The 23,973-nt window shown below is 44.7% G+C and overlaps 1 protein-coding gene across 4 annotated transcripts in view; it reads right to left on the bottom strand.

Annotated features, from left to right (window-relative positions):
* The window catches only part of MAPK8IP3 (mitogen-activated protein kinase 8 interacting protein 3), a 599,057-nt gene that overhangs the window by 371,553 nt on the left and 203,531 nt on the right, over positions 1-23,973 (bottom strand). For all 4 annotated transcript variants that reach the window (XM_086941240.1, XM_086941238.1, XM_086941239.1 and 1 more), the window contains exons 3-4: positions 23,436-23,506; positions 21,457-21,554 (exon numbers count right to left, since the gene is read on the bottom strand). In XM_086941240.1, the coding sequence (XP_086797366.1) occupies positions 21,457-21,554; positions 23,436-23,506 (169 nt within the window). The remainder of the gene's footprint in view (positions 1-21,456; positions 21,555-23,435; positions 23,507-23,973) is intronic.

The following is a 23,973-nucleotide window of genomic DNA, read 5'->3' as shown; positions in this document are numbered from 1 at the left end:
CACTGGCTGAGGCACACATTATGAATGACGTATGAGAAAAAAATCTAGAGTACTCTAAAGTAACAAATATTGTTAATGTTGCCTTGTTTTATAGATTGGTAACACAGATGTTCCCCATTTTTCATTGGTCAGAATTTTTATACTTTACCAGATTATGAATTTGTATCTCAATGAAGTCGTATGTCTTTACATTTTCATGAGTGTGCATTATGATATATAAGGGTATTTGTAGCTGTGATTTCCTTCTTACACTTGCATTTTACACGTGTATTGTGAAGGCAATGTCAGGCCTCCTTTGTGCCTTGGTCTGTAAGGGGATACAGAGAGAGACATGAGTATTTATTGTCTCTGCTGGCACAGAATAATATGGAACTGTGTCTGAACCTGGTGCCATATTGAGTAGGGGAAGAGAGCCACCACAAGAATCATGGCCGCAGGAGTCCATCTTCCCTTGGATCCAAGCAGTCTAGCCTATCCACACAGTATGAGAAACATTAAACACACTATAATTCTCAACAAGAATAATTGGTCACTACTTGTGAACTTGCCCAAGCAAGAGAGAGATAAGTCTTAACCAATGTCTCATCTTTCCCTTTCACGTTCAGTATGAAAATGCATAACCAAACTACCAAACGTAGAGAGAAAGAAGTCAGGAGAACAAAACAGAAAGACCAAGGGCCAAGTTTGGCGGAAGGGATGCTATGTCAGAAACGTAGCCTATGTCTTATCCTACGTATTACATGTCTATTATAGTCTACAGCATTTATGATACGATGGGTGAGTTAGCCACCATGTTTTGACATGTATCCCGCCCCATATGCTAATCTCCAAATGAGGCCATACAATATTAAACAACACTGGATGAAACTAATGATCAACATCCCACTTGAAATGGTCTGTTCTTGCAGTAAAACTAAAGTTGCTCAAAAAATGGGAAATTTGAACAGGCCACCACAGGCTGTATTGCAAATAGGGTGCACTTTCATTGTTTACACAATAGTGCACCCTTAAATATGTTCGCCGGGCACAAACAGGGACAGTGCAATCTATTATGATGAATGTGCTGCCCTCAGGGAAGCTACGAACTTGTGCTGCCCTCAAGGAGTAGTTGCTTTAAAGCAGCTCCCAGTTTCTCTGTGCCTCCTGCACTCTCAAGAAGGGAAGAGAGAAATCCCCTTGCAGCCAGGTGCCATGAGTGACTGCACCCACCTGCAGGGGGATGTCTTGGGAGTCCATGGGATCCCATTTAGCCCTCAAGAGGGCTGCCCTGAGGAGGCACACTTATAATGCAGCACCTTTTAGTTGTGCACTTTCGGTGCACCTCCCAAGAGTATTTTTGTCTCTGCGCCCACAACCGTAATGCGGTGTAGGCACAGGGGCAAAGTATTTCAAACTATTTCATGTAAATGAGGGAACTCCCTATGAAGCTATTGCTGGCACTATATGTGGGAAGCACGATCAGTATTACCGAAGGGGATGCTCAAACATCTGCGGCCCCTTCTGTAATGCCACAGTATCGCGGGGGCGCATGTAGCGGGCAAACACCCCCGTTAAAACCCAGGGGCACTTTCCATAATACGACCTCAGGATCATGGTCGAAAAATTGCCCAACAATAATATCAAATCCACTGTGTCAACCACTGCTAGATCCCCAAGGTAAGTATAACTGGGTTTAAGAAAAGTAAACCTACATGTTCCTATATATACATACCGTTATGACTCAGTACTGTGGGTGTTATATTTTTCCAGGTCAATATTTCACCTGTGATATTCTGCCATATATCCACACCCAAAGTGGATGACATCCGCATTTCTGGATTCCTTTAATATAGTTTCTATAGTGTTATTTCCATCAGAGAAGAAAGTAATAAGGTTCTACGTCTGCATAGTCGAAAGGATGAATATTCCATGCAGCTATACCTACTTCTTCAAGCGCTCTGCAACAAAAGCACACTTTACACACTATCTGGCCCCTGCACCATGTCATTCACTACCACACCAGGCCTACAGCAACAAAAGTGAAGGGATATTACCTTTTTCTCCACGTGTGGCGATGACTGCAGTGACACACACAGAACAGCCAAGACACAGGAGCAAGGCACAAAGAGCGAGACAAGAAAACAACCATTAGAGTGAAAGGTTCATGCAGGAGAATAAAACAGTGTACACCAGCCATGCTTATCCATACATGCAACAAAGCAATGATGGAAACCACACACATTCCTCTTCTGTGCCTATGCGCATACATAAGTGACAAAACGGCTCATGCGTCCAACCTGTGCTTAGACACCCCCATACATCAGTGACAGCACACACAAGCTCACACATCAAGGTCTACACGTTTACACTGTTTGCTGTTTTATGCAAACAGAAATGTGACAGGCACCTTTTACTCTAACACACATTCCGCTTCTTGGCTTCCTCCACGCAAGTCTTCCCTAGAAAGACCACTTCGTCTATGCAGAGCTGTAATTTACACATATGCCCCACTTACTATGGAGATAGAAGAGCAACACTGATATGTACTCTTTTATGCAAGCCCATGTAAGTTTAAGAGGGGTTATAGATGCACTTTATTGCATCCAGTGGTTTCCCAAATTCTGCAGAGCAGTCTTCCTTCTTTGCTTATGCGTGCATACTGTGCAGAGAAAAGCCCACATACAAACACCCCACGTCCTAATCAAAGCACACAAAAGTAAAGGTTTCCCTTCTGTAGTTACCCATAACTTAAGTGCAGTGACAACCCCCCACCACACACACACACCTGTTCATGCTCATTCATCAACATAAAGGAGGCAATAACATATATATATACACAAGTATCTGAAATGGATACAACTGGGGAATAATAGGCACAACCAGACTTCGATACTTGTAATTGAAACAAAGAGAACAAAGATACGAAGGGCTTAATTTGTTGGATACAGAAATGAAGCAGTAACAAACAGGTGTAATGTTGCAGATAACTGTTTAGGAGACAGAGTAATGGTACATTTCTCTGGTACATGCCACTCTGTTCTTATACATGCAAAGACAAGAACAAATATGTACATGTACCCCGCCATGCTAAGACATGAGTAGGGAAGAATGGAACAGATGAATGGTGTATCCCACAAATGAATGTGAAGGAACAATGACAAACCCACAGACATCCCACAGTGCTGCATAAAAAGCTACTTTTTCAGCCACTGAACACAACAGTGCTCCTACACATTCATGCAAACGTTAACACACACACACACACACACACAAACTAGTCTGCCTTTGTGTTTGCACACAACATAAAAAGTGACAGATACAAACCAATCTAAGTACACAGTAGTGATTATGATAATTTGCAACCTGCAATTTCCTCAAACTTCAATCGTAGAAGGATGCTCCCTCATATTTTCAAACTCACTAATTTAGACATGACTTAAAGATGAGATGGTATGACACCAACAGAAGACCTTTTGTAGGTTTCTACTGACCTTGCTCTCCAACACACAGGCTTGAGAAACCCTGGTGTAAAGAGCACACCAAAAGCATTGTCTATTGGCACACTGAAATGGAACTAGGCTGTGTGTCAGCTACACAAAAGAGAAAATCCTTTTACTAAGGTGTGACAGGGTTACTCTCGAGGATGAAGGCAACATCACTGGGGGGAAAGGAGAGGTATTTTAAGCAAAAAGAAGCCATAAAAGCATCTTGGAATCAATAATATGAAAGAAAGAACCCAGTGGACTTATTTTGACCTTAGCTGGTCATGCTCTATTGCCCAGCGGGCTGAAAGCATGTACTCCACTGTCCTAATGGATTACACACTGCCATTTTTTGTGATATCCCTTGACATCCCCCTGTCTGAAGGAGATCTCTGTGACCTCAGAGAAAAGGCCGCTCCTCTGAATGAACTGAACTGTTCTGAGCGGCAGACATGTTTCATGAAGCTGCTCAACACGCTTTTTTGATTTTCATAAATAACCTCCAACAGCGGGACACAAAAACCTAATGACTTTGGCACCTTCTCCCAGTGTGTCGGAATATTTTTTTTTCTGTTCGGGACCACTAGGCTTTTCCTGGAGGCAGCAGACAGGAAAAAAGTGCCTCAGGATGTCTGACCTAGATAGGATAGATGGTCTTGGATATTTACACTGGTGGCCCGATGACTGCCGGACCATTAGTCTAAGGTATCTACCAGTGGAGCTGCAGTGACTGCGCCGGAGGAAACACAGCAGCTCGCCTGAATCTTAATAGATTAGTGGACAGGATACTCTGCCAGGTTGTTCCATATGGATGAGGAATTCTGGGATGGTCTGCAGTAAGACGGATGTGTTGAAAAAGTCTTCAGATTTGGGTGCTTGGAATTTTCCAGTCACTGGCTAGTGCATATGGTAAGACTGCCACTTTATCACCACCGCCAAAGAACATTTTTGGACCTGAGAAGGAACGTCCTGAAGAAAAAAAGACTGCCTGAAATCTAGCAGAAAGAAGACCCAAAGGCTTCTGAATCCTGCTGCCACCGAGTGACGGGATCTACTCCCTAGGGGTCAAGAGGTCAGCTTCCTGTTAAATATTATGTGGACAGAAAAAACTCCTGACACCAAAGTCCAGTTAACCACTGCAGGCTGGTCCCTGTAGAGACCCTAACTGGCAAAAGAGATGTTGTGCTTAGAAGCCTGAAGCCTAATGTGAGGCCCAGAGGGCTGCAGGAGTGACCAGAAGTGCTTTTTGCAGCACCAAGAACTGATTGGGACTCAATATTTATCCACCTACCGGGGACGGAGGAGAAGTGGGACATACTGGTGAGGATTTCCTATGGGAGGGTCACCCTTCGTAGACAAGATATCAAGGTTAGGGCCACTCAGATCTGTTCACAATGCAGAAAAGTTTCAAAGGCACTTTGTGGGAAAGAAATCTGGTCCAACGGTGCCCTGCCCAGCTATAGTGTTCAGCCTAGCCCTCTTAGAAGATTCAACAACAAAAAAAGGGTCTGGGTACAAAAGTAAAACTTTGCCTGGCTGAGAAGGGGGCTAGGGGTGGGGGATAGCATATCCAAGCAGCAAAGTAACCTCGGTGACAATTGCAGCCTTGTCCCGCTCTGAGCTTTTGGTGTCAACACTGAAGGTTTCAGTAGCAGCTCAAAGAACTCAGTCAGTATCCAACATAACAGAACTTCCCTCTATCTCAGTGGGCCTGAAATAGCTTCTACGTGCCAGTCAACAGGGAATTCTCACCTTTGATTGCCACTTTGTTTTCTAGTTGATTGTTTTCATAAGGTTTTATCAATTGATATTTCCTATTCCCTTCAGCCAATTGTAGGAATTGTATTGAGTTGTTTTCTTCATATACATAACCTTTGCTTTATTTTTTATGAATTTATTCTTTATTCTGTTTTAAGCTCTTTTGCATTAGAAAATTGTTTCTGCTGTATTAATTCCTTTTTTTTTTAAATCGCTCATATGTCTTAATGGGTTACATGATTTTATTATATTGTGTACTGTATTTTATGATTTTAACTAATTAAATAAAGTGATTTGACTGACTGACTGAGTTGTTTTCTTAACAATTGTTTTACACTGCTTGAACTTAACATGCATTTCTCAAGGGAACTGCCTGTGGCTTGGTCAATTGCTATTGGAGACTAACTAAGCAGAGTTTCATTTAGAACTGTTTTGGGACCCCACCAAATTATATTTAGTTAATAGGGAAGGTTCTTCTTTCCAAATTAATAATCACATTTTTGAAAGGGAATCACTAGATAATCCTTGTTTGTTGCAATTTTAGTATGACAAATAATACATGTTAAATGAATCTTAATGGTGGGGCAATGTTTATAATGTAATTTAATTTATACTGATAACCTGACTTGATGCAGGTTTTAAGGACTGTCAGCAAGTATGCACGGCTGGAGAAATTTGCACGGCTGGAGAAAGAATAAGTATGGAATACCACAATATTGTGTAGCATTCTAGCCGCAATAATTGTAAATACAACGGGACAAAGACAGAGTTGAAAGACTTTGAAGGGCAAACTTTTGTGTTTTGTAGAAAAAAAATAATTCTATAGGAAACAACCCTAATGACTAATTTCCAGAGATAAGCATAATTAAAGAAATCCTATTGCCACTCCACTCGTCCTATTTTCAATAATGGAGTCTCACAGCAGACACAGGTATTACTCCAGAAAGTCAGACAATGAGCTTTTTTAAGGAAAATTCAGATTCAAGTCAGGAATTGATTATTGAGAGTCGAGCATGGCTGAACAAGTTACTTACCTTCGGTAACAGTTATTGTATCTAATTGCAGATTCCTCAAATTAGAATACCCCCATGTGACTGGATCCGGAAAGCTTTCACCAGTATTGTTACTGTGTGCCAGTAGGTGGAGAAATGTGCCACAATGTTGACTCCATACCTACCTGAGAGCAGTGGCGGCTACTTTGCTAAGGCAGAGGAGCATCGTCCCACTTCTTTTCGCAGCGGAAAAAAGGAAAAATAAAATGAGAATAACTCTATGTTATAATCATTTTATTTTTACAGCTATTGGTGTGTGGGGTGGGGCAGATATGCTCTTCTCTTAGAGCAGGGGGAGGAGTGGTAGGAACTATGTAAGTGTGCAGGAATGTTTGACCGGCCCTCTGGGGTTTGCCAAACATTCATGCGCAGTTTGCATGTTCTCCATGCAGGCTACATTACAGAAGAGCACCAAACCACATTCATACCAATTACAACGCTGTATTGTAGCGTTGTGATTGGCTATTGGGAGGCTGGTAGCTAGGTGCTTCCTGCTTCCTTTGCAGAGAAGAAGCCAGGAAGAGGACGCAGGAGAGGCAGCCGCAGCCAGAAGTAAGTAGTTATTTTTGTTTTTTAAACCCACTGCCCCTCCCTCTTGTCCCTCCTCAACCCTGCTGCGTCCCAGGAGCAGCCGCACCTGCCTGACAGTGATAGAGGGGAGTCATCCATAACCACCGCCCCTACACACTTACGTCACTTTCTTGTCACTTTTCACATAGTCAGAGGTGGAGCGTCAACAATTGGTAGTACCAGTGTGCAAATTTCTAATTTGGAACCTTTTTAGATGTTAAAACAGGCCACTCTACAAAACTGGTAGATGGGAAGGCAGTGAGAAAGCTGACGGCCACCATCTAGAACATTACTGAAAGTCAATAACTTGAAAAGCATGAAAAAGCAATCGGACACACACATGTGTAGTTTGCCCATTTTAATACAATAATCATGAATGAGGCAAATGTATGTCAATTCACTCTCAAAAGAAAGAAATTGGAAGATCATTTCCATGAGCTGTAGAATTAATTATCATGGCATGTAAATTACATAAGATTTGTGAATTTTTCTGTACTCCTACTAATGTATGTTATTCGGTAATACACATAAAGAGAATGCAATAGATATATTTTTGCACTCCTGTTTTTCATTCATTTTGTTACCCATAATTCAATTCAATTGATATGTGTATTTGCTATACTACGGTTATACACTTGATTGTGTTTAATGTATTGACTTGAGTTGATTCTGTTACCCAAGCTCGAAACGGGTTATCAAATTGCATTTCCTTTGTGACACACACCCGTTGATCGATAGCAGCAAAGCCTTCAAAGCCAAATGTATGACCCCGAACTCCAATAGACTGTTATGGAGCTGAATTTAAGCCTCTAATCTCCACCTCCCCAGATGACCTTTATATCACCACCACTGGTTGGCGAAAGGAGAGTCACCTAAATCTTGTCTAACTTTGCTTGACTAGCCACCGCTGCAGATCGTGTGTGATCTCCTATGATATTGGAATGGCATCCAATAGGTTTCTTTGGGACTGGGCCCACTGGAACTTCAGGCTCCATTATAAAGTCCTCATAAGACACCTGGCATTGTTGACAAATAAGATGGAGAAGGCTCAGAGGCTAAGAAGCCTCAAAGCTGCTCACATCAAGATCCGGAGACGGGGACGAATTGGGATCATAACCCAATAAATGCCCAGGCTCACTGCAATGGAGAAAAGGACCTGAACTGCACTATATGCAGGACATCTCCAATGAAGAAACCTCTGTGAAGGAGTCAGGTACGGCTGCAGCTCGTCGATCAAGAACCCCACTAATGTCAGGAGGTTTGCTGTTGCCTGGAGGTTGTCTACGACTGACTGTGGTAGCCTGCCGCCAACAGTCAGTTTTCAAAATAGGTCAAATGGGTATCCCTACCTCCAAAGGTGTGCACCGACCATTACTTTCATGAATACCAGAGGTGCAACTGTGAGGCTGAACTAGAGCATGGAAACTGAAAATGCCCCTGTCCTGCCTTGAACTGCCGGTAACCTCTGAGGAAAACACACATGTAGCAGCTCCAAGGACCCCATCCTGATGCTCGGTACAGCGCTGACAGGGTCAGGACAAGTTTGAGCATTTTGAATTTGTTCTCTCACAGGAAGGTATTTAGAGGGTGACGGTGTGAGATGGGTATAATGCACCCAGAGTTCTTTGGTACAAGGAAATAGCAAGGGTAGCAACCCTGCCCTATTTCTAAGTTGGAACCCTCATGATGGCTACTCTGAAAAAGTAAACTTTGCACTTCTTGCAACAGAATGGACAGGTGCTCCCCGAACGTTCACTCGAATATGGGTAGAAAGATTGGTGGAGCAAAAAGACACTGCAAGGCATAGCCATGCTGAATAATCTGAAGAAGTGGAGAAGTGTGGTTGATTAGAGCGGCAGACCCTGATGCAGAGGTCTAGCCCGGGACCAGGGTTCAATTCCCCGCCTCGGCGGGTCTTGGGCTCAAAATTCCACGGACCTGATAATTCTTGCCTCAGTGCCTATTCCAATCATGGAGTCCCACTCTGCAACTCTGGGCAATAGCTTGCTTAATCTCCACAACGGCCCTCACAACACTAAGGATGCCTGGCCTCCACCTTGGGGGTGCCCAGGAGTGGACGCCTCACAGGGAAAGCCAGGATGGGTTCCACAGCGGTATTCGTACAAGCGCCTAGAGACTCTTGCGGGTGAGTAGTGCGCTATACAAGTATCAATTTACATTTTTACAATTTACAAGGGCCCATCTGTCAGATGAGATGGATCACCACCCTGGGAGAAAATTCAGGATCCTCCCTCGCATAGAGGGGTTGTGTGTCACTAATGGCAAGTTAAATCACCTTGCCAAAGGGACTGAGTAGACGGATGCCCTTTAAGGTCTGTCCATTGCCTGTTAGCTCCAATTCCTTGGCCCTGAAAGGACAGGGGTGATTGGGGATGCTGGTAAAGAAACTGTTTGTGAGGGGTGAAGTGACCCAGAGAGCATGGCCTGGCTCTATTTTCTGTGAAATGTTCCAAAGAAGAATCCTTTTTTTCCCAAACAGGTGTGTACTACTGAAAGGCACATCCATGTGAAAGACCTGACTTCTGTGGAGCGCATTCATGTATGGCGCCTCTTTAATGCATTACCAGGTACTCCCTGCCCCTTTATCTTACCATTGCAGGTTCCTTCTGTCTCCCTTTGTGATGTTTTTTCTATTTTTTTCTTTCTCAGTCTTTCTAGTTTGTTTGTTTTCCCCTCTCTTGCTCTCGGTAAATGTTAGATGCAAAAAAATAACTGCAGTGATGAAGAAAAATAATTGCTGATACCCAAAAATGGGCACTGGTGGCCCTCAGCGGCCCCTATTGGCTCAAATTAGGCACTGATGACAGAGCACACTAGTGACAACCACTCTTCCCAGTAGTTTCAAGGCCAGCACAAATCACATATTTGGCCACATCTTAGTCATTTTAATTACTTTAAATAGTGAGGCCTTAAGGTCTCCTGTTACCATCCGCAAGATTTTGCAGACTTTGTCCAGAGAGTAGGTGTATATCAGTCAAATACACAGACAGTATTGACCGATTTCAATGTTAGGCTAGCCAACGAGAACATTCGCTTTCCGAACAACTCCATGCTCTTAGACTCTCTATCCGGGCGAGTTGTGAGGAATGAAATAGTGTTCACCTGGCTGGTTGAAGTCTGAACAACCAGACTCTCTGTAGTAGGATGTTTAGTGAGAAAATCAGAGTTTCAAGGCATCGGTCTGCGACATCTGACAACCTACCTATTCTTCAGTGAGCAAGAGCAGGACTTTGACAAGGTGTCCAATCCGATCCGGTGCATTATTGAACGGGAACAAGGGCTCAGTTGTGGCTGGCCCAGATTGTAAGGTGTTTCTAAGGAATGTATCTTAACTTAAGTAGAGGGCAGTTGTAGGTCCAAAACTTCAGCTACTCATCAAATTACTACTTCAAATGATGCACTTTCTTCTGTTAGAGGTCAAGTAGCAAGTTCGACCCAGTATCAGGGGCAACATCAAGCCCATTGGCTGGTTGCAAGTCCATGTAAAAATTACTTCACCATAATGAGGGGTTAAATCATCCTCACACCTTCCATCATCATGACTAGGAGGTGGCAAGCACAGGTCAGAATCAGAAGCATAAAGATATTAGAGCTTCACATGGTGCATCCTCTCTTGTACAGAGATAGAATTAGAAGCAAGGGGGATGTGACTGGCTGCACTTTAGTAATGTTGTTGCATGGCATTGTTTATGATTGTGACGGAGTCGGTTAAGGGTCAGATGTCAGACCCTGTACCGACCCTAGTCTCGTGCCAACAGCTCCGGTAACAGTATTATTAGGAGGAGGCTGGCTGACATTGAGATACCCTCATGCCTTCTCTTTGGATAGAGTGGAGTGATGGGGTCAGGCCCTGCTTCACATTCTGTTGCTTGTGTGTGGACTTCAATTTTGACCTACCGAAGAACTTTGACCCTTTGTCAAGAGGCAATTATGATAGCAATGTGCATAATATTAATTAATAAACAAAATATAAATAATAAATAAACAAACATCTCCTGGGGCAGTTCAGGTCTTGAAAATCTCCTTCATGAGGACAAGGAGCACCAGAGTCATAATTTCAGAATTTGTTCAATTCTGCTGCTGGTACACCACTAATCTCTGGTAGCATCATCTACAGTCCTCACTTCGCTGTGTAGACTTACCCATCAATGTTGCTGCACAATATTATACTTCGACTTTCATTAAATTGATTTCCATTGGCATCAACATTTTCTTTTTAAGGTATGCTACATTTGTTAAACAATCACCCTACTTGGAGAATACAGTAGTTATTTCTGCAGGCAAAATATCTTTTACCAGTTACCCCAAAACTTTGGACTACTGATCCTATTATCCTTCATATGATTTTTAGCATTAACACTTCTGTTAAAAAACAACACGTAAGAACACAATCTTGCTTTTTAATCATTACTGTAAAATATTTAATTGTTATCGTCAATGTTTTTTAATATTACCTCCTCATTTTTAATTATGGTATAATTCAATTCGAAAATCTTTATTCGAATTACAGGAATTCATAAAAGCACATATGTAATTATACAAATCATAACAATAAATAACAATTAGTAATATTTACAATCAGGCAGCGATGATTCAGACTTGAGCATTTTCCATCATTTTGCGAGCGCGAACTGCAGTTTTTAAAAAAGTGCAAGTGCGACAAATTATCTCCTCATTATCTAGTGCAAGTAACCACTGATAGGATTGATCCAGGGTAATTGGTCTGTATTTATGGTATAAATACTAATGTATATAATTGAATTGCTTCCTTAGAATGGTGAATGGCTAAATTGAAGGTTTCCCACAATCATTAAAAAAAATCAACCCTGACGACGAGGACTGGCAGTCAGCTGTATCCTCCCCTAAGGAGGTGGCTATCCCGGCTCGGCTTCGCTTTGTCCAGTTGAAGATCCTCCACCGTGTGTATCTGACCGGAATGCGTCTGGTGCGAATGGGTTTGGTTTCGGATGGACGGTGCAGGCGTGGATGTGGTATGGTTGGTACCTTCCTTCATGTTCTGTGGGAATGCCCGATGATTGCAGCCTTTTGGTCTAGAGTGCATGATGTTATGGGTCGTGTCACCGGGATCCCACTCCTTCCCGAAGCACGACGTTGCCTGCTCAATGTGTGGGAACCGTCGGATTGTAATGCTGCCCAGACACTTTGGGTTACTCTGGGCAACATGGTCGCGCAGAGAGATATATACGCAGCTCTGGGGCTCCCCTAGATTACCATTGCTCAGTGCCTGGAAAGAGAACATGGACTGGTGCATGTTCCGAGAGAAAACTGTGTATGAGGCGCGGGGGCGTCCCAAGAAATGGTCCAGGGTCTGGGCTCAGTGGAATTCGTACCGCGGAGACATTTGCTCTCCTCCGCTGGACTATGAGGTTCCTCTCCCCTCTTCTCCATGATTGACGTTCCTTTTCCAATTTCCAGTATAGCCTTTGTTTTCTCTCTCGTGCTCGCCCCCCCCTCGCCATATGTGCTTCTTTATTTATTAGCGTTCCTTCCCCCCTTACCCCCCCTCCAGCGACCCTTGCCATTATGATACCATGTGTTTGTGTGTTGTTGTTCTTTTCGACAAAATCATAAAATTAAACCTTTCTTATCCTATTTGAAATGCGCTATTTTCCATCCGACAATGTAGTCTCGAGAGATTGCTTTAACAACGTACTGTCTCCAAATTTACTTTTTAACCATCCTGTTTATGTCATAGCGGCCGGCCCTGCGGGGTTGTAGGCAGACGCTGTGTATTGTGCATTCATAAATAAAGGTTTTAAAAAAAAAAAAAAATCAACCCTGAGCTAAAAACCTACTACGATGATTCATGCTCATAGAGCAAATGTTGCCTGCAGAAAGATAAGTTATGGCCATCGGAAGGACTTCTGAAAAGGAAGGGCGAACCCCCCCGCCATGCTCAACCAAATGTGTAAACAGCCCGTATTTATGGAATGCTAGGTTGTCAGGCATAATAAACCTCTTTATCACAGGTCATATGTGCTCTGAGTAGGGTGCATTGTAGGAGTCCGGCAAGGTACGCCAAGAAAGAGATGGAAGAAAATGGATGATATCCAATTTGGTACCCCCCCTAAAAACACCTCACCCCTGATAGCCCTAGGAAGGCACAAACGGCTGTTAGCCAAGATAGCAAGGCATGCATTACTTGTTAGGTAGTATTCTTGTATAACTATCAGATGTCCTGAACTGTTGACAGGACAGTTGTGCAAAAGTACCCAAGCCCCAAGATATTATGTTATGTTAAGATACTTATACAGCGTGGCAGCTACCCACTTGGGGTTTGCTGGAGCTCTAGGAAAAGGGAAGATTACTCCATGCCCAGCCAGATCAGATCAGCCACATCTTTAACTGCCTGCAAAAGGTGATCAACGAAGTAAAGGATCTCAGGTTTTCCGGAAATGCCTTCTAGAGATTAGGGTTGAGGTACCTAAAGGAGCAACCTCCCATGCTGGTATCAGCGCAAAGGGAGAGGTTGGTGGACCATAGGTGGCAGGCAGATGTGGTTTTATCAGGCCAGTGATATGGAGGGGCACAACTTCTGCCCTAGCTTTGAAGATATAGCATAAAGCCTTGAATTAGATTTGTTTCTTCACCCTTAACCAGTAAAGTCCACGTTGGAGAGATGTGACTGATGCATATTTTGGCAGTCTGAAAATCAACATTTGAGGGCTCGTTCCGAAACCCTTACAGACGTCACATGGAGTCTTTGTCAACGCCCAGGTCAAGTATGTTGTCATAATCCAATTGGGGCAAAATAAGTCCCTGGATGACAGTTCTTTGGGCAGATATGGGAAGAATTTTGATATATGTTCATAGCCATTTCAGGGTCACGAAAAAGATCAAAGACACCTTTGCCACCTTAGGCTTCATAGAGAGCTTTGTGTCCACTAAAAAGTCAAGATTCTTTACTTTGAGGGTAGGACAGGAGTATCGCTCAGAGCATCTGGCCAGTGCTGTGGTCCCCAAAGGGATGGGTTCTTTCCAAGCACCAGCACTTCTGTTTTCTCTCCGTTCAATTTCAACGAGTTGTTGTTCATCCATGAGTCTACATGAGCCAGGCTGGAGTTCTGCAACCCAGAGTTGTGGTTCTGAGCGGAGGATAAGGAAAAGATAATGAAAGCATCATCCACATGGGAGAATAATTTGAAACCACAGGACTCCACCAGTTTGGCTGGGGGGCGAAAATTGATGTTAAAAAGTGTTGGCCTTGCCGCAGATCGTTGCAGGACCCCAGAGGTCAATGCTTGACACATGGAGGAGGTGCTGCCCAAGGAGGCCTGGAAGGTTGACCCTTTAAGAAAGAGGACAGCCAGCAGCCGTTATGGCGGAGGAGCGTCGCCTCACTGCTGGAACCAGCGTACACATGTAAAATAAAATTATCATTTTACCCTGGAGCTGCCGAGTCTTGAGTGCAGGGCCATCAGCAACAGGAGGAGTTGTGGGCTCAGGGTGCTGCCAATGCGCATGTCGGTTTGGCCAGCCATCTTAGGACGGCCAAACTGAACAGTGCACTTGGATATCTCCATGCTGCTGCTTGGAGATATCACCAGCGCCCAAGAGCACAGACTTCTAGTCCCTGCTGGAGCGTGCAACCAGCCCGCTCAACCCAATCCCTATGCGTTTCTCATGCTGGGTAATACCAGCATGAGAGCAGCGTCTGGATTGGTGCAGGGGAGTCTGGCAGCCTGTGTGAGCATAGTCGAAGCTGAAGAGGTGTCGGGCATCCAGTTACAGGTACTTTGTAAAATCTTTTTTCCCCGTTGCTGCCTCACCAATTTCTCCTGCTAGCAACCACTACTGACAGCCAGGCAAGTGTGGTTCCCTGGAGCCCCAGTTGTGCCAATCTCAAAGTGAGAGCATCCTGGGACACAGTATTGAAAACACTGCTTAGATCAAGTAAATTCAGTACTGCTGTCTCACCCTCATTTAGGAGCCGTCTAAGATGTTCTGCGACCCACAGGAGGGTGGCCTCAGTGCTGTGCTCTAAACCCTGACTGGGAGTCATGTAGAAAGCTTTAATGCTACACAAAAGTGGAGAGTTGTTTGCAGACATTTGAGGCAGTGGCACATCTTTGTTTATGACAAAGTAGACATGATAGGGCATATCAATCAAGTTTCCCTGGACGTATACAGGGAGACTGGTGAAGGTAATCCAAACATGCCTATGAATCGTTCCAGAGGAGCCCATAGACCTAGTCATCGAATCAACTGTGTCAAGAGCGGATCTAAGAATCTGCCTGGTGACGAAAAAATTGCCTCTCACATGGTCTGGCAGAAGTGGAACTACCATCTATACTATCTCTCAAAAAGCATTGAAACAGTGCACAAACAGGTGAGGCAACACCGGGTGCAGAGTTCAAAGAACGAAGAGCACTTTCTTTCCCACTGCCTCAATTTATTTTTACTCTCTGTTGGATGGAGGGAAAGAAAAAGGGTTCGCATTAAGTTTGGAGTACTATTGAGCTAAAAATATCAGACTCTCAGGTGAAGAGAGACAGGATTAAAAATGCTGGTTCGCCTGCAGATAGGCAATGAAAATGCTCAACCTGGCAGTGGATGGCTTCTGTGGAGCCCAGCTTAATACAAGCATACATAATACAGTCTAGAAGGCAATCGTTAAAAGGCAGAACAGGTTTCAATCAAGAGGTTAGTCTTTCATTCAGGTAGCTTAGGCTAAGGTAGTTCTAGGACTTCATCCACCCTTGCATAGAACTGCCTTAAAAAAAAGTCCTTCAAAGGGAATGCTGAGGGACCATCAAGGCACATTTCAGTAGAAGTATTTAAGTCACTGGTTTATTACGGATCCCGTTAAGGATCTTTTTCTGAGTCTGAATAAGAAAAACTAACCTTCTCTACATGAAAATCCCTTACTGAAGCCTGTGGAAGCGCAGCAGGAAACTCAAGATGGTCTTTTTCATAGATTCCAACTTGGTCCTAACCGTCTTGGTCGGTCTAAAAGTGGATTGAGAATCACTTCCATGCATGTGGATGGTACTGGTTCTGACACCAAAACAAGTGGCAAGTGCTTTGGCAGCAAAAGAGGGACTGCTGGGACTATGCCAGGACCATCAACAAGGCTGGCAGGAACCAGGGATGAGGCTGCCAGCAGAGGCCCGGGCGAAGATACTGCAGTCACCTTGGGAAGGTGCACTAGAGGAATCTAAAGAAGGATGCAACATAGCCAACAAGTCAAGTCAAGTCAAGTCAAGTCAAGTCAAGTGATTTATATAGCGCGCTACATACCCAGAGGGTCTCAAGGCGCTTGAGGAAGGGAGGGGAATTACTTGTCGAATATCCAGGTTTTAAGTTGCTTTCTGAATGTAAGGTGGTTCTGAGTGAGGCGAAGGTGAGTAGGAAGTGAGTTCCAGGTTTTAGCTGCCAGGTAGGAGAAGGATCTGCCTCCCATGGTGGTTTTGTTGATGCGAGCTACAGTTGCAAGGGCTTGGTTGGAGGATCGTAGGAGGCGGGAGGGGGTGTAGAAGGAAAGTCGTGAGTTGAGGCATTCGGGTCCAAGTTCGTAGAGTGCTTTGTGTGCGTGGGTTAGGAGGCGGAAAGTAATCCTCTTGTTAATGGGGAGCCAGTGGAGGTTTTTCAGGTGTCCAGAGATGTGGTCTTTACGCGGGATGTCTAGTATGAGTCTGGCTGAGGCGTTCTGGATTCGTTGGAGTTTTTTTTTGGAGTTTTGCGGTGGTACCGGCGTATAGGGTGTTTCCGTAGTCCAGGCGGCTCGTGACCAGTGCGTGGGTGACCGTTTTTCTGGTTTCGGTGGGGATCCAGCGAAATGTTTTTTTGAGCATGCGAAGAATATTGAAGCAAGAAGATGAGACGGCGTTGACTTGTCTGTTCATAGAGAGTGAGGAGTCCAGGATGACACCTAAGTTCCGTGCGTGGTCCGTCGGGACGGGTGCTTTTCCGAGGGCCTCTGGCCACCAAGAGTCGTCCCAGGCGGAGGGGGAGGTACCAAGGATGAGGACTTCAGTTTTGTCAGAGTTCAGTTTTAGACGGCTGTACTTCATCCACTCGGCTACTTCTTTCATTCCTTCATGTAGGTTGGTTTTGGCGGTGTTAGGGTCTTTGGTGAGTGATAATATTAGTTGAGTGTCATCAGCGTAGGAGATTATGTTGAGGTTATGTTGGCGTGCGATGGCCGCGAGGGGGCTCATGTATACGTTGAAGAGGGTGGGACTGAGTGAGGATCCTTGTGGCACGCCGCAGATGACTTCTGTAGCTTCTGATTTGAATGGTGTGAGGCGGACTCTCTGGGTTCTTCCGGCGAGGAACGAGGTGATCCACTCCAGTGCTTTTCCTTGGATTCCGATGTTTCTGAGGCGTTGCATTAAGGTGCTATGACAAACTGTGTCAAAGGCTGCGGAGAGGTCGAGGAGGATGAGGGCGACCGTGTCTCCGTTGTCTAGCAGAGTTCGAATGTCGTCAGTTGCTGCGATGAGTGCGGTCTCAGTGCTGTGTTTGGCTCGGAAGCCGGACTGTGAGGAGTCGAGGGATTTGTTGGTTTCGAGGAAGGCGGCGAGCTGGTTGTTGACAGCTTTCTCGATGACTTTGGCCGGGAATGGAAGGAGCGAGATGGGGCGGTAGTTTTTGAGTTCGGTGGGGTCAGCTGTGGGTTTTTTCAGAAGGGCGCTGAGTTCGGCGTGTTTCCAGCTTTCCGGGAAGGTGGCGGAGTTGAGGGAGCAGTTGATGACGTCTCGGAGGTGCGGTGCTATGATGGAGTCTGCTTTGTTGAAGATGTGGTGAGGGCAAGGGTCTGTGGGGGATCCTGAGTGGATGGAGTTCATTAGGCGGATGGTGTCCTCAGTGGAGATTGGGTTCTAGTCATTGAGGATGTTCAAGGTGGGTGGGGGTCCTGCAGAAGGTTGGGTGGGTTGGTCTACGGGCCGGTTGTCGAAGCTGTTGTGGATGTCAGCAATCTTGTTGTAGAAGAATGAAGCTAGGGAGTCGCAGAGGGCTTGAGAGGGGGTGATGTCGTTGGAGTTGGCTGAGGGGTTAGTAAATTCCTTGACGATGTTGAATAGTTCCTTGCTGTTGTGGGCGTTGCTATCTAGTCGGTCCTTGAAAGCGGCTTTCTTGGCATTCCTGATCAGTTGGTGGTGTATACGGGTGGCATTTTTGAAGGCGTCCTTGGTGCTGTTGTTAGGGTCTTTTTTCCAGGCCTTCTCAAGGGAGCGACAGAGTTTCTTAGATTTCTTAAGATCATCGTTGAACCAGGAGGCCTTCTTGCTGCCTAGTTTGGTTTGACGTTTTTTCAGAGGTGCTAGGATGTCGGCGCTGTTGGATAGCCATTCGGTGAGGTTAATGGCTGCTTGGTCGGGGTTTGAGGAGTGGGCAGGGGGGTTTTGAAGAAGCGATGAGGCGATCTGGTCGATGGTGATTTTGTTCCAGTTTCTTCGCAGAGTAGGTTGGGGATGGTTGTTGGTTGTGGTCTTGTTGTAGGTAAAGTGAATGCAGCTGTGGTCCGTCCAAAGGAGAGCAGTGGTGTGGCTGAAGGAGACATGTTTGCTGAAGGTGAAGATGGGGTCGAGTGTGTGACCTGCGACGTGGGTGGGGGTAGTGACAAGTTGTTTAAGTCCGAGGTTGGCGAGATTGTCCAGAAGGGTGGTGGCGTTGCGGTCGTTGTTCTTTTCAAGGTGAAAGTTGAGGTCTCCCAAAAGAATGTAATCCTCGGAGGGGAGGGCGTGTGGGGTGATGAAGTCCGTGATGTCCTCACTGAATTGTGCACAGGGTCCTGGTGGCCTGTAGAGGAGGGTGCCTCTGAGTGTTGTCTTGGGGTCGATGTGGATCTGGAAGTGAAGGTGTTCAGTATTGGCGAGATTGATGTCTGAGCTGGTTGAGATGCGGATGGATTTCTTATGGACGATAGCGATGCCTTCTCCTGTTTGGTCGGTACGGTCCTTACGGATGATCTTATAGCCTTCCGGGATGGCAATGGTGATGTCAGGGGCTGATGTGGAGTTCATCCATGTTTCTGTTAGGAAGGCGACGTCTGGGGAGATGGTGTCTAGTAGGTTCCAGAGGTCGATGGCGTGCCTGTGGACTGTTTAGGTGTTGAGCAAGATGCATTTTAGGTGGTTGGAGTAAGATATCTGTTTTGTGTTCGTGGATGAGGAGTTGTTCTTGGTGAAGTCGAACTTGCAGGAGTAGCATGTGAAGGGTCCATGGGTGTGTCCAGGAGCGGCTTGGGCGCAGTTGGGGAGTCGGCCGGGGTTAAGGGCTAGGAGGGTGGAGGCGTTGTATGTAATGCGGGAGGGCTGGGCATTGCACGGACCAGGGGGTCTGGCGCTGGGCGCGGTCCAGGCGCGGACGGGCGTAGACGGGCTTACCTTTGGCGCACCTTCAGCGCGGCCGCAGCGCGTGGACGCTGCGCGTGGGCGCATCTGTCATTAAAAGCACTTTGAGGGGGGGAGGGGCGTGGGAGGGGCAGCAGGGAGGCGGGAGCGGGGCGAGGAGGAAGGGCTCAGGGAGACAACAACAAACAAAATGGAGGCGGTGAAAAGTCGAGTGAGGCTGGGGCACTGATATAATGTTCACAAGTGCTTTAAACAAGCAGTGTTATTGTGAACAGATAGAGCGCAGCTCCGTTTCCGTCGCGCTGTTTAAATGGCATAAACTATGCTGCGATGCAGAATACCAGAACGCTGTAGCGCTTTTAAGTGGCACAAACTAAGCAGACTGAAAATTCACCAGAAGCGCTAATACAAATGCACAACCAGAAGCGCTAATACAAATGCACAATTAAATTACAGACACACAGATGGTCGGAGGTCAATGGAAGAGTAACGATACCACCAGGAGCCAGGGAGCGTGGGAGCGACCGTGTCTGACGAAGTCAGGACGGTCACAGCTGTGCTTTCTACGGGGTCTGCAGTAAGGGTCAGTGGGTGGGAGGGGCAGCAGGGAGGCGGGAGCGGGGCGAGGAGGAAGGGCTCAGGGAGACAACAACAAACAAAATGGAGGCGGTGAAAAGTCGCGTGAGGCTGGGGCACTGATATAATGTTCACAAGCGCTTTAAACAAGCAGCGTTATTGTGAACAGATAGAGCGCAGCTCCGTTTCTGTCGCGCTGTTTAAATGGTATAAACTATGCTGCGATGCAGAATACCAGAACGCTGTAGCGCTGTTAAGTGACACAAACTAAGCAGACTGAAAATTCACCAGAAGCGCTAATACAAATGCACAACCAGAAGCGCTAATACAAATGCACAATTAAATTACAGACACACAGATGGTCGGAGGTCAATGGAAGAGTAACGATACCACCAGGAGCCAGGGAGCGTGGGGGCGACCGTGCCTGACGAAGTCTTGGGTGTAAGGTGTCACTTATGCGGGGTCAGTGCTAGGAGCCTGAAAAGTTTGGGAGTGGGGCCTACCGCACTGGGTGTGGAGAAGGAATGGAGTTGACATCAAGAAGCAGAAAAGTCCTCCATTTAGTAATTCCTAAACTTGCTGCAGAAAAATACCATTAGGGACTTAGCATTCTCTCTGTACTGCTGTGAGAGCAGGAAGAGACAACAACTTTATTGCTTGTCACAGACTTGAGATGTAAAATAAGTTCCCTTCTGGTTCTCAATAGTTATCGAATGAATGAAGACACAACCATAAGTGATCTTTCAAGCATATGGCGGCTCTATGCTGCAATGACAGATGTCATAGTGATCTGAAAAGGATCCCCGAGTGTGATTGGAAATACATCTATATGAACCTGATCTTTTTAGAAGTGGCTTCTCTTTGAGCCACTCCAAAACAATATTCAGAGGAAAACAAAATGTGATTCCAGCAGAGATCTGCGTTGAAGGATGTGAAAGAAAGGAACAGCCATCGAAGCAACAGAGTGGCTGCATTTACAGGTCCGTAAAGTCCCTTACTGGGAGGCATTGGAGTTGAGCTGGAGCCCTGGCATAATGTTCAAGCATAGGAAAGAAATTTCACTTTTCCAGGTCCAGGGAGGTACGCAGGTAGAAGAATCCATCAGAAAAAGGTTTGATGATATTTTATAACAAAATCATACAGTCAATCATGGTGAAAAAAAGACATTTCGATTACTGAATCATATCTGAATATGAACTTAGTATTTCCATTTGTAAATTGCCTTCCACATTTTTGTTGTTTATTTCCAGCAGTGCCAGTTACATACAACTATGTGTCCAAGAAGCCTATCTCGAGACATACAATATGAATCAAAAACACAGCAATAGAGGCAAGTCTTATAGGAACTGTATCTTACAAATTCAATCATCCCCAATATTCTCTCCTTCCTAGTTATCTCACGTTCATAAACCTTCTCTCACTTCATTCATGACTGGGCCAAAGGGCCAGGAACCCATACTAGAGGATCAGTGTTTAGGCTATTAATGGCTACATAGTGGACAAGGCACTCTAAGCACTCTGCCTGAAGAACTCAAGCAGGTGATTGTTCTAGGCAAAGATGGGCAATGAGATTTAGACCATCCTGAAAGAGGCATGCCCAGCACCTGGATTCAGGCAATAGGCCTCGCTCTCTTTTTCGTACCCGCGTTCTCTCATCCATGCACACCCAGTTCCAAGGGAAGAGAATAAAAGGCATACCTCCGTCCTGGGTTGCCACCCTCCATCTGGCTGTTTCCTGCTACATGTACCTGCTGCATTTTGGACCGCTCTATATGCTCAACGTAAGTCTGGATCATCTGTATGACACAAAAGACGAAAGACAGCCGTAAAATGAAGATGGACCAAGAGAATGGATGAGTGGGACAAAGAACAATGCAACAAGAAATATTGTGGGATGCAGAAAGAAAGAGGACATACAAACAATGCAAGAAAAGGATAAAAACAGATTAAACACTGATAATAGATATATACTCGACGGGCAAGAAAAGAAAAACATGAAAACAATGAAAAGAACAGGTACAGGAATAAGTGAAAGAAAAGGAAACAAGACATATGGTTTGCCTCAAAGAATTCAATAATGATAGGCCATTTTTAGAATACTGAAATAAGGTGATTGCAAACATTTAGGGGTTTTATGTATCTGAAGCATTCATATTACACATTCTATAATAAAAAACCCAGCAGCCTTTAAAAGTCTCACATTGACAATGCTTTCATACCATGAAACTCATCTTGCACCGAACAGAGAAAAGTTGTGATATTCTTCTTGTAATTTCAAAAGATATTTCAACTTACAGTGCAGACAGTAGATATATTCAAGGGTTACGAATCCTTTGTAATAGAGCTGTCTAATACACTGGCAAATACATTGTGAGTTCGTTTTGTTTAATCTTTGGCCAGTGAGTTGTGATTGGGCAGCATCCGTGTCCCAGAACCTCAGGTATTATTGCATACCAATGAAATAAGTCATCACTCTCCAATGTTGGCTTGGTTGAGCAGTTAACTGAATACAATTGCTCAAACAAGACCTTCCGATTTCACCCTTCTAAGGCTTTGATTACAGTCTCAAGTCAATGGACCAACAGTGCCGGCCAGACTACAATGGATAATGTGTGTTATGGGTGATATATCAGCCTTTAGTACTCGCTGTTGAGAGGCACTTAACTCAAGGGCTGGCCTCCCAATGGGTTTGAGCCCACACAGTTGAGTTTCGGCCTAAAATACCACAAACACATTTTTACATAAAATCACCACCCAGGAGTGAACTGGGATTATCTACTATTGGTTTTAACAGGCCCTAAAGCACCGACAAAAAAATCAAGTGAAATGATATGTGCCCAATTAAAAGGTCTTATTGGGGCTCCACTGGACATGACTAAAGGAGAGAGGGTACTGGACACAGTTCAATCAGAAAAAAGTCATCTAGCTGTTTACCAAAGTATATGGTCAAACTGTGGGCACTAACAACGCAGGAAATGTTACTTATAGGATTCAGTTTAAAATGATCTGCTTTATCTGCCAGGATGTCAGTAGAAATAACTACCCCCAACCATTCCTTAAAAGTGAAATTCAAAGGGTGAAGCTTAGCAGGCTCAAAGATGCCCATGCTGCCCAAATGATGTGACAGGCTTCTACAGTATTCTAACAAAATCCTTGAATTTTCTCAATAAAAACACTGAGATTGTCACCTAGCAGTTATGAGAATTTAATAAAAATTATTCAGGCAAAAACTATGGCATTAGTAGCGGTAAATTTGCTTTTTATGGAGTAGTCCATACCCGAAACCTGGTAAAGCATCATCGAGCTAAATATGTGGAAGATATATTTGTCTGCACAAGGATAAAAGACTGAGAGAATATTAAGATCAGGAGAACCTCATTGGACCTATTTACCAGTCGAGTGGTGGTGAGTCTATCCCTGTTCAGACACATATATGCGAACAAAGCATGCAACCACAATATTTCAACAGCTCTTTGGAGCGCAATCATCTTCAAAATCCCTTCTAGCATCAACATGGTACACACCAATTAGAAATCTGAGCCATGCTAGATAGAACTAGTCCCCATCTGTGCATTAAATGAATGTCTCCATCTGTGTACATTACAGGTGCTTCTGCTTGTCACAGTTAAGGAAGCTGGCTTCCTACTACGTAGCCTCTCAAGTGTGACCTCTCATACCTCTGTATGGCGCTGATGCAGGGCATTGTACTCTTTCTTCATTTCAGACTCCCGCTCTTCCAGACGTGTAACTGAAAGAAAGAATTCCATGAGTCTAGGCAAAAGTAGGTTTAATAACAGCCCACCAAATGAATCACGTCTACGATATTACTCTCCTTCAGGACATTTCCGCAAAAAATTATTTTCATCAACACAAGGAACACTTCTATAATATTAGCGGGTGTAAGTCAATAAAGTTATTGCTAGATAACGGCACAAATGATCAAACGACTGGTCTGATGATTGATGAGTGATGACAGTAATTTAACCGAACAATACAAATGATAAAGTACAATATTTTCATATGGCACATATTTATGTATGTTTTTAGGTGATAGCACATTCTTGTAGCAGCAGGTGGGCTTTGAGAGCAGAATTAAATGAATTAATTGAAGTGACTGCACCGAGATCACCTGGAAGCAATTTCCAGAAGTAGGGCCCCATTTATTCAAGGAATGTGAACTTCAATTCAACATAGGGAGGTTTTGGTAGAACCTGT

The sequence above is a fragment of the Lissotriton vulgaris genome, chromosome 10 (genome assembly GCF_964263255.1).
Source record: "Lissotriton vulgaris chromosome 10, aLisVul1.2, whole genome shotgun sequence".
NCBI classification, from domain to species: Eukaryota; Metazoa; Chordata; class Amphibia; order Caudata; family Salamandridae; genus Lissotriton; species Lissotriton vulgaris.
The sequence above is the reverse complement of the archived record's forward strand: the minus strand, read 5'-3'. Positions and strand labels throughout refer to the sequence as shown.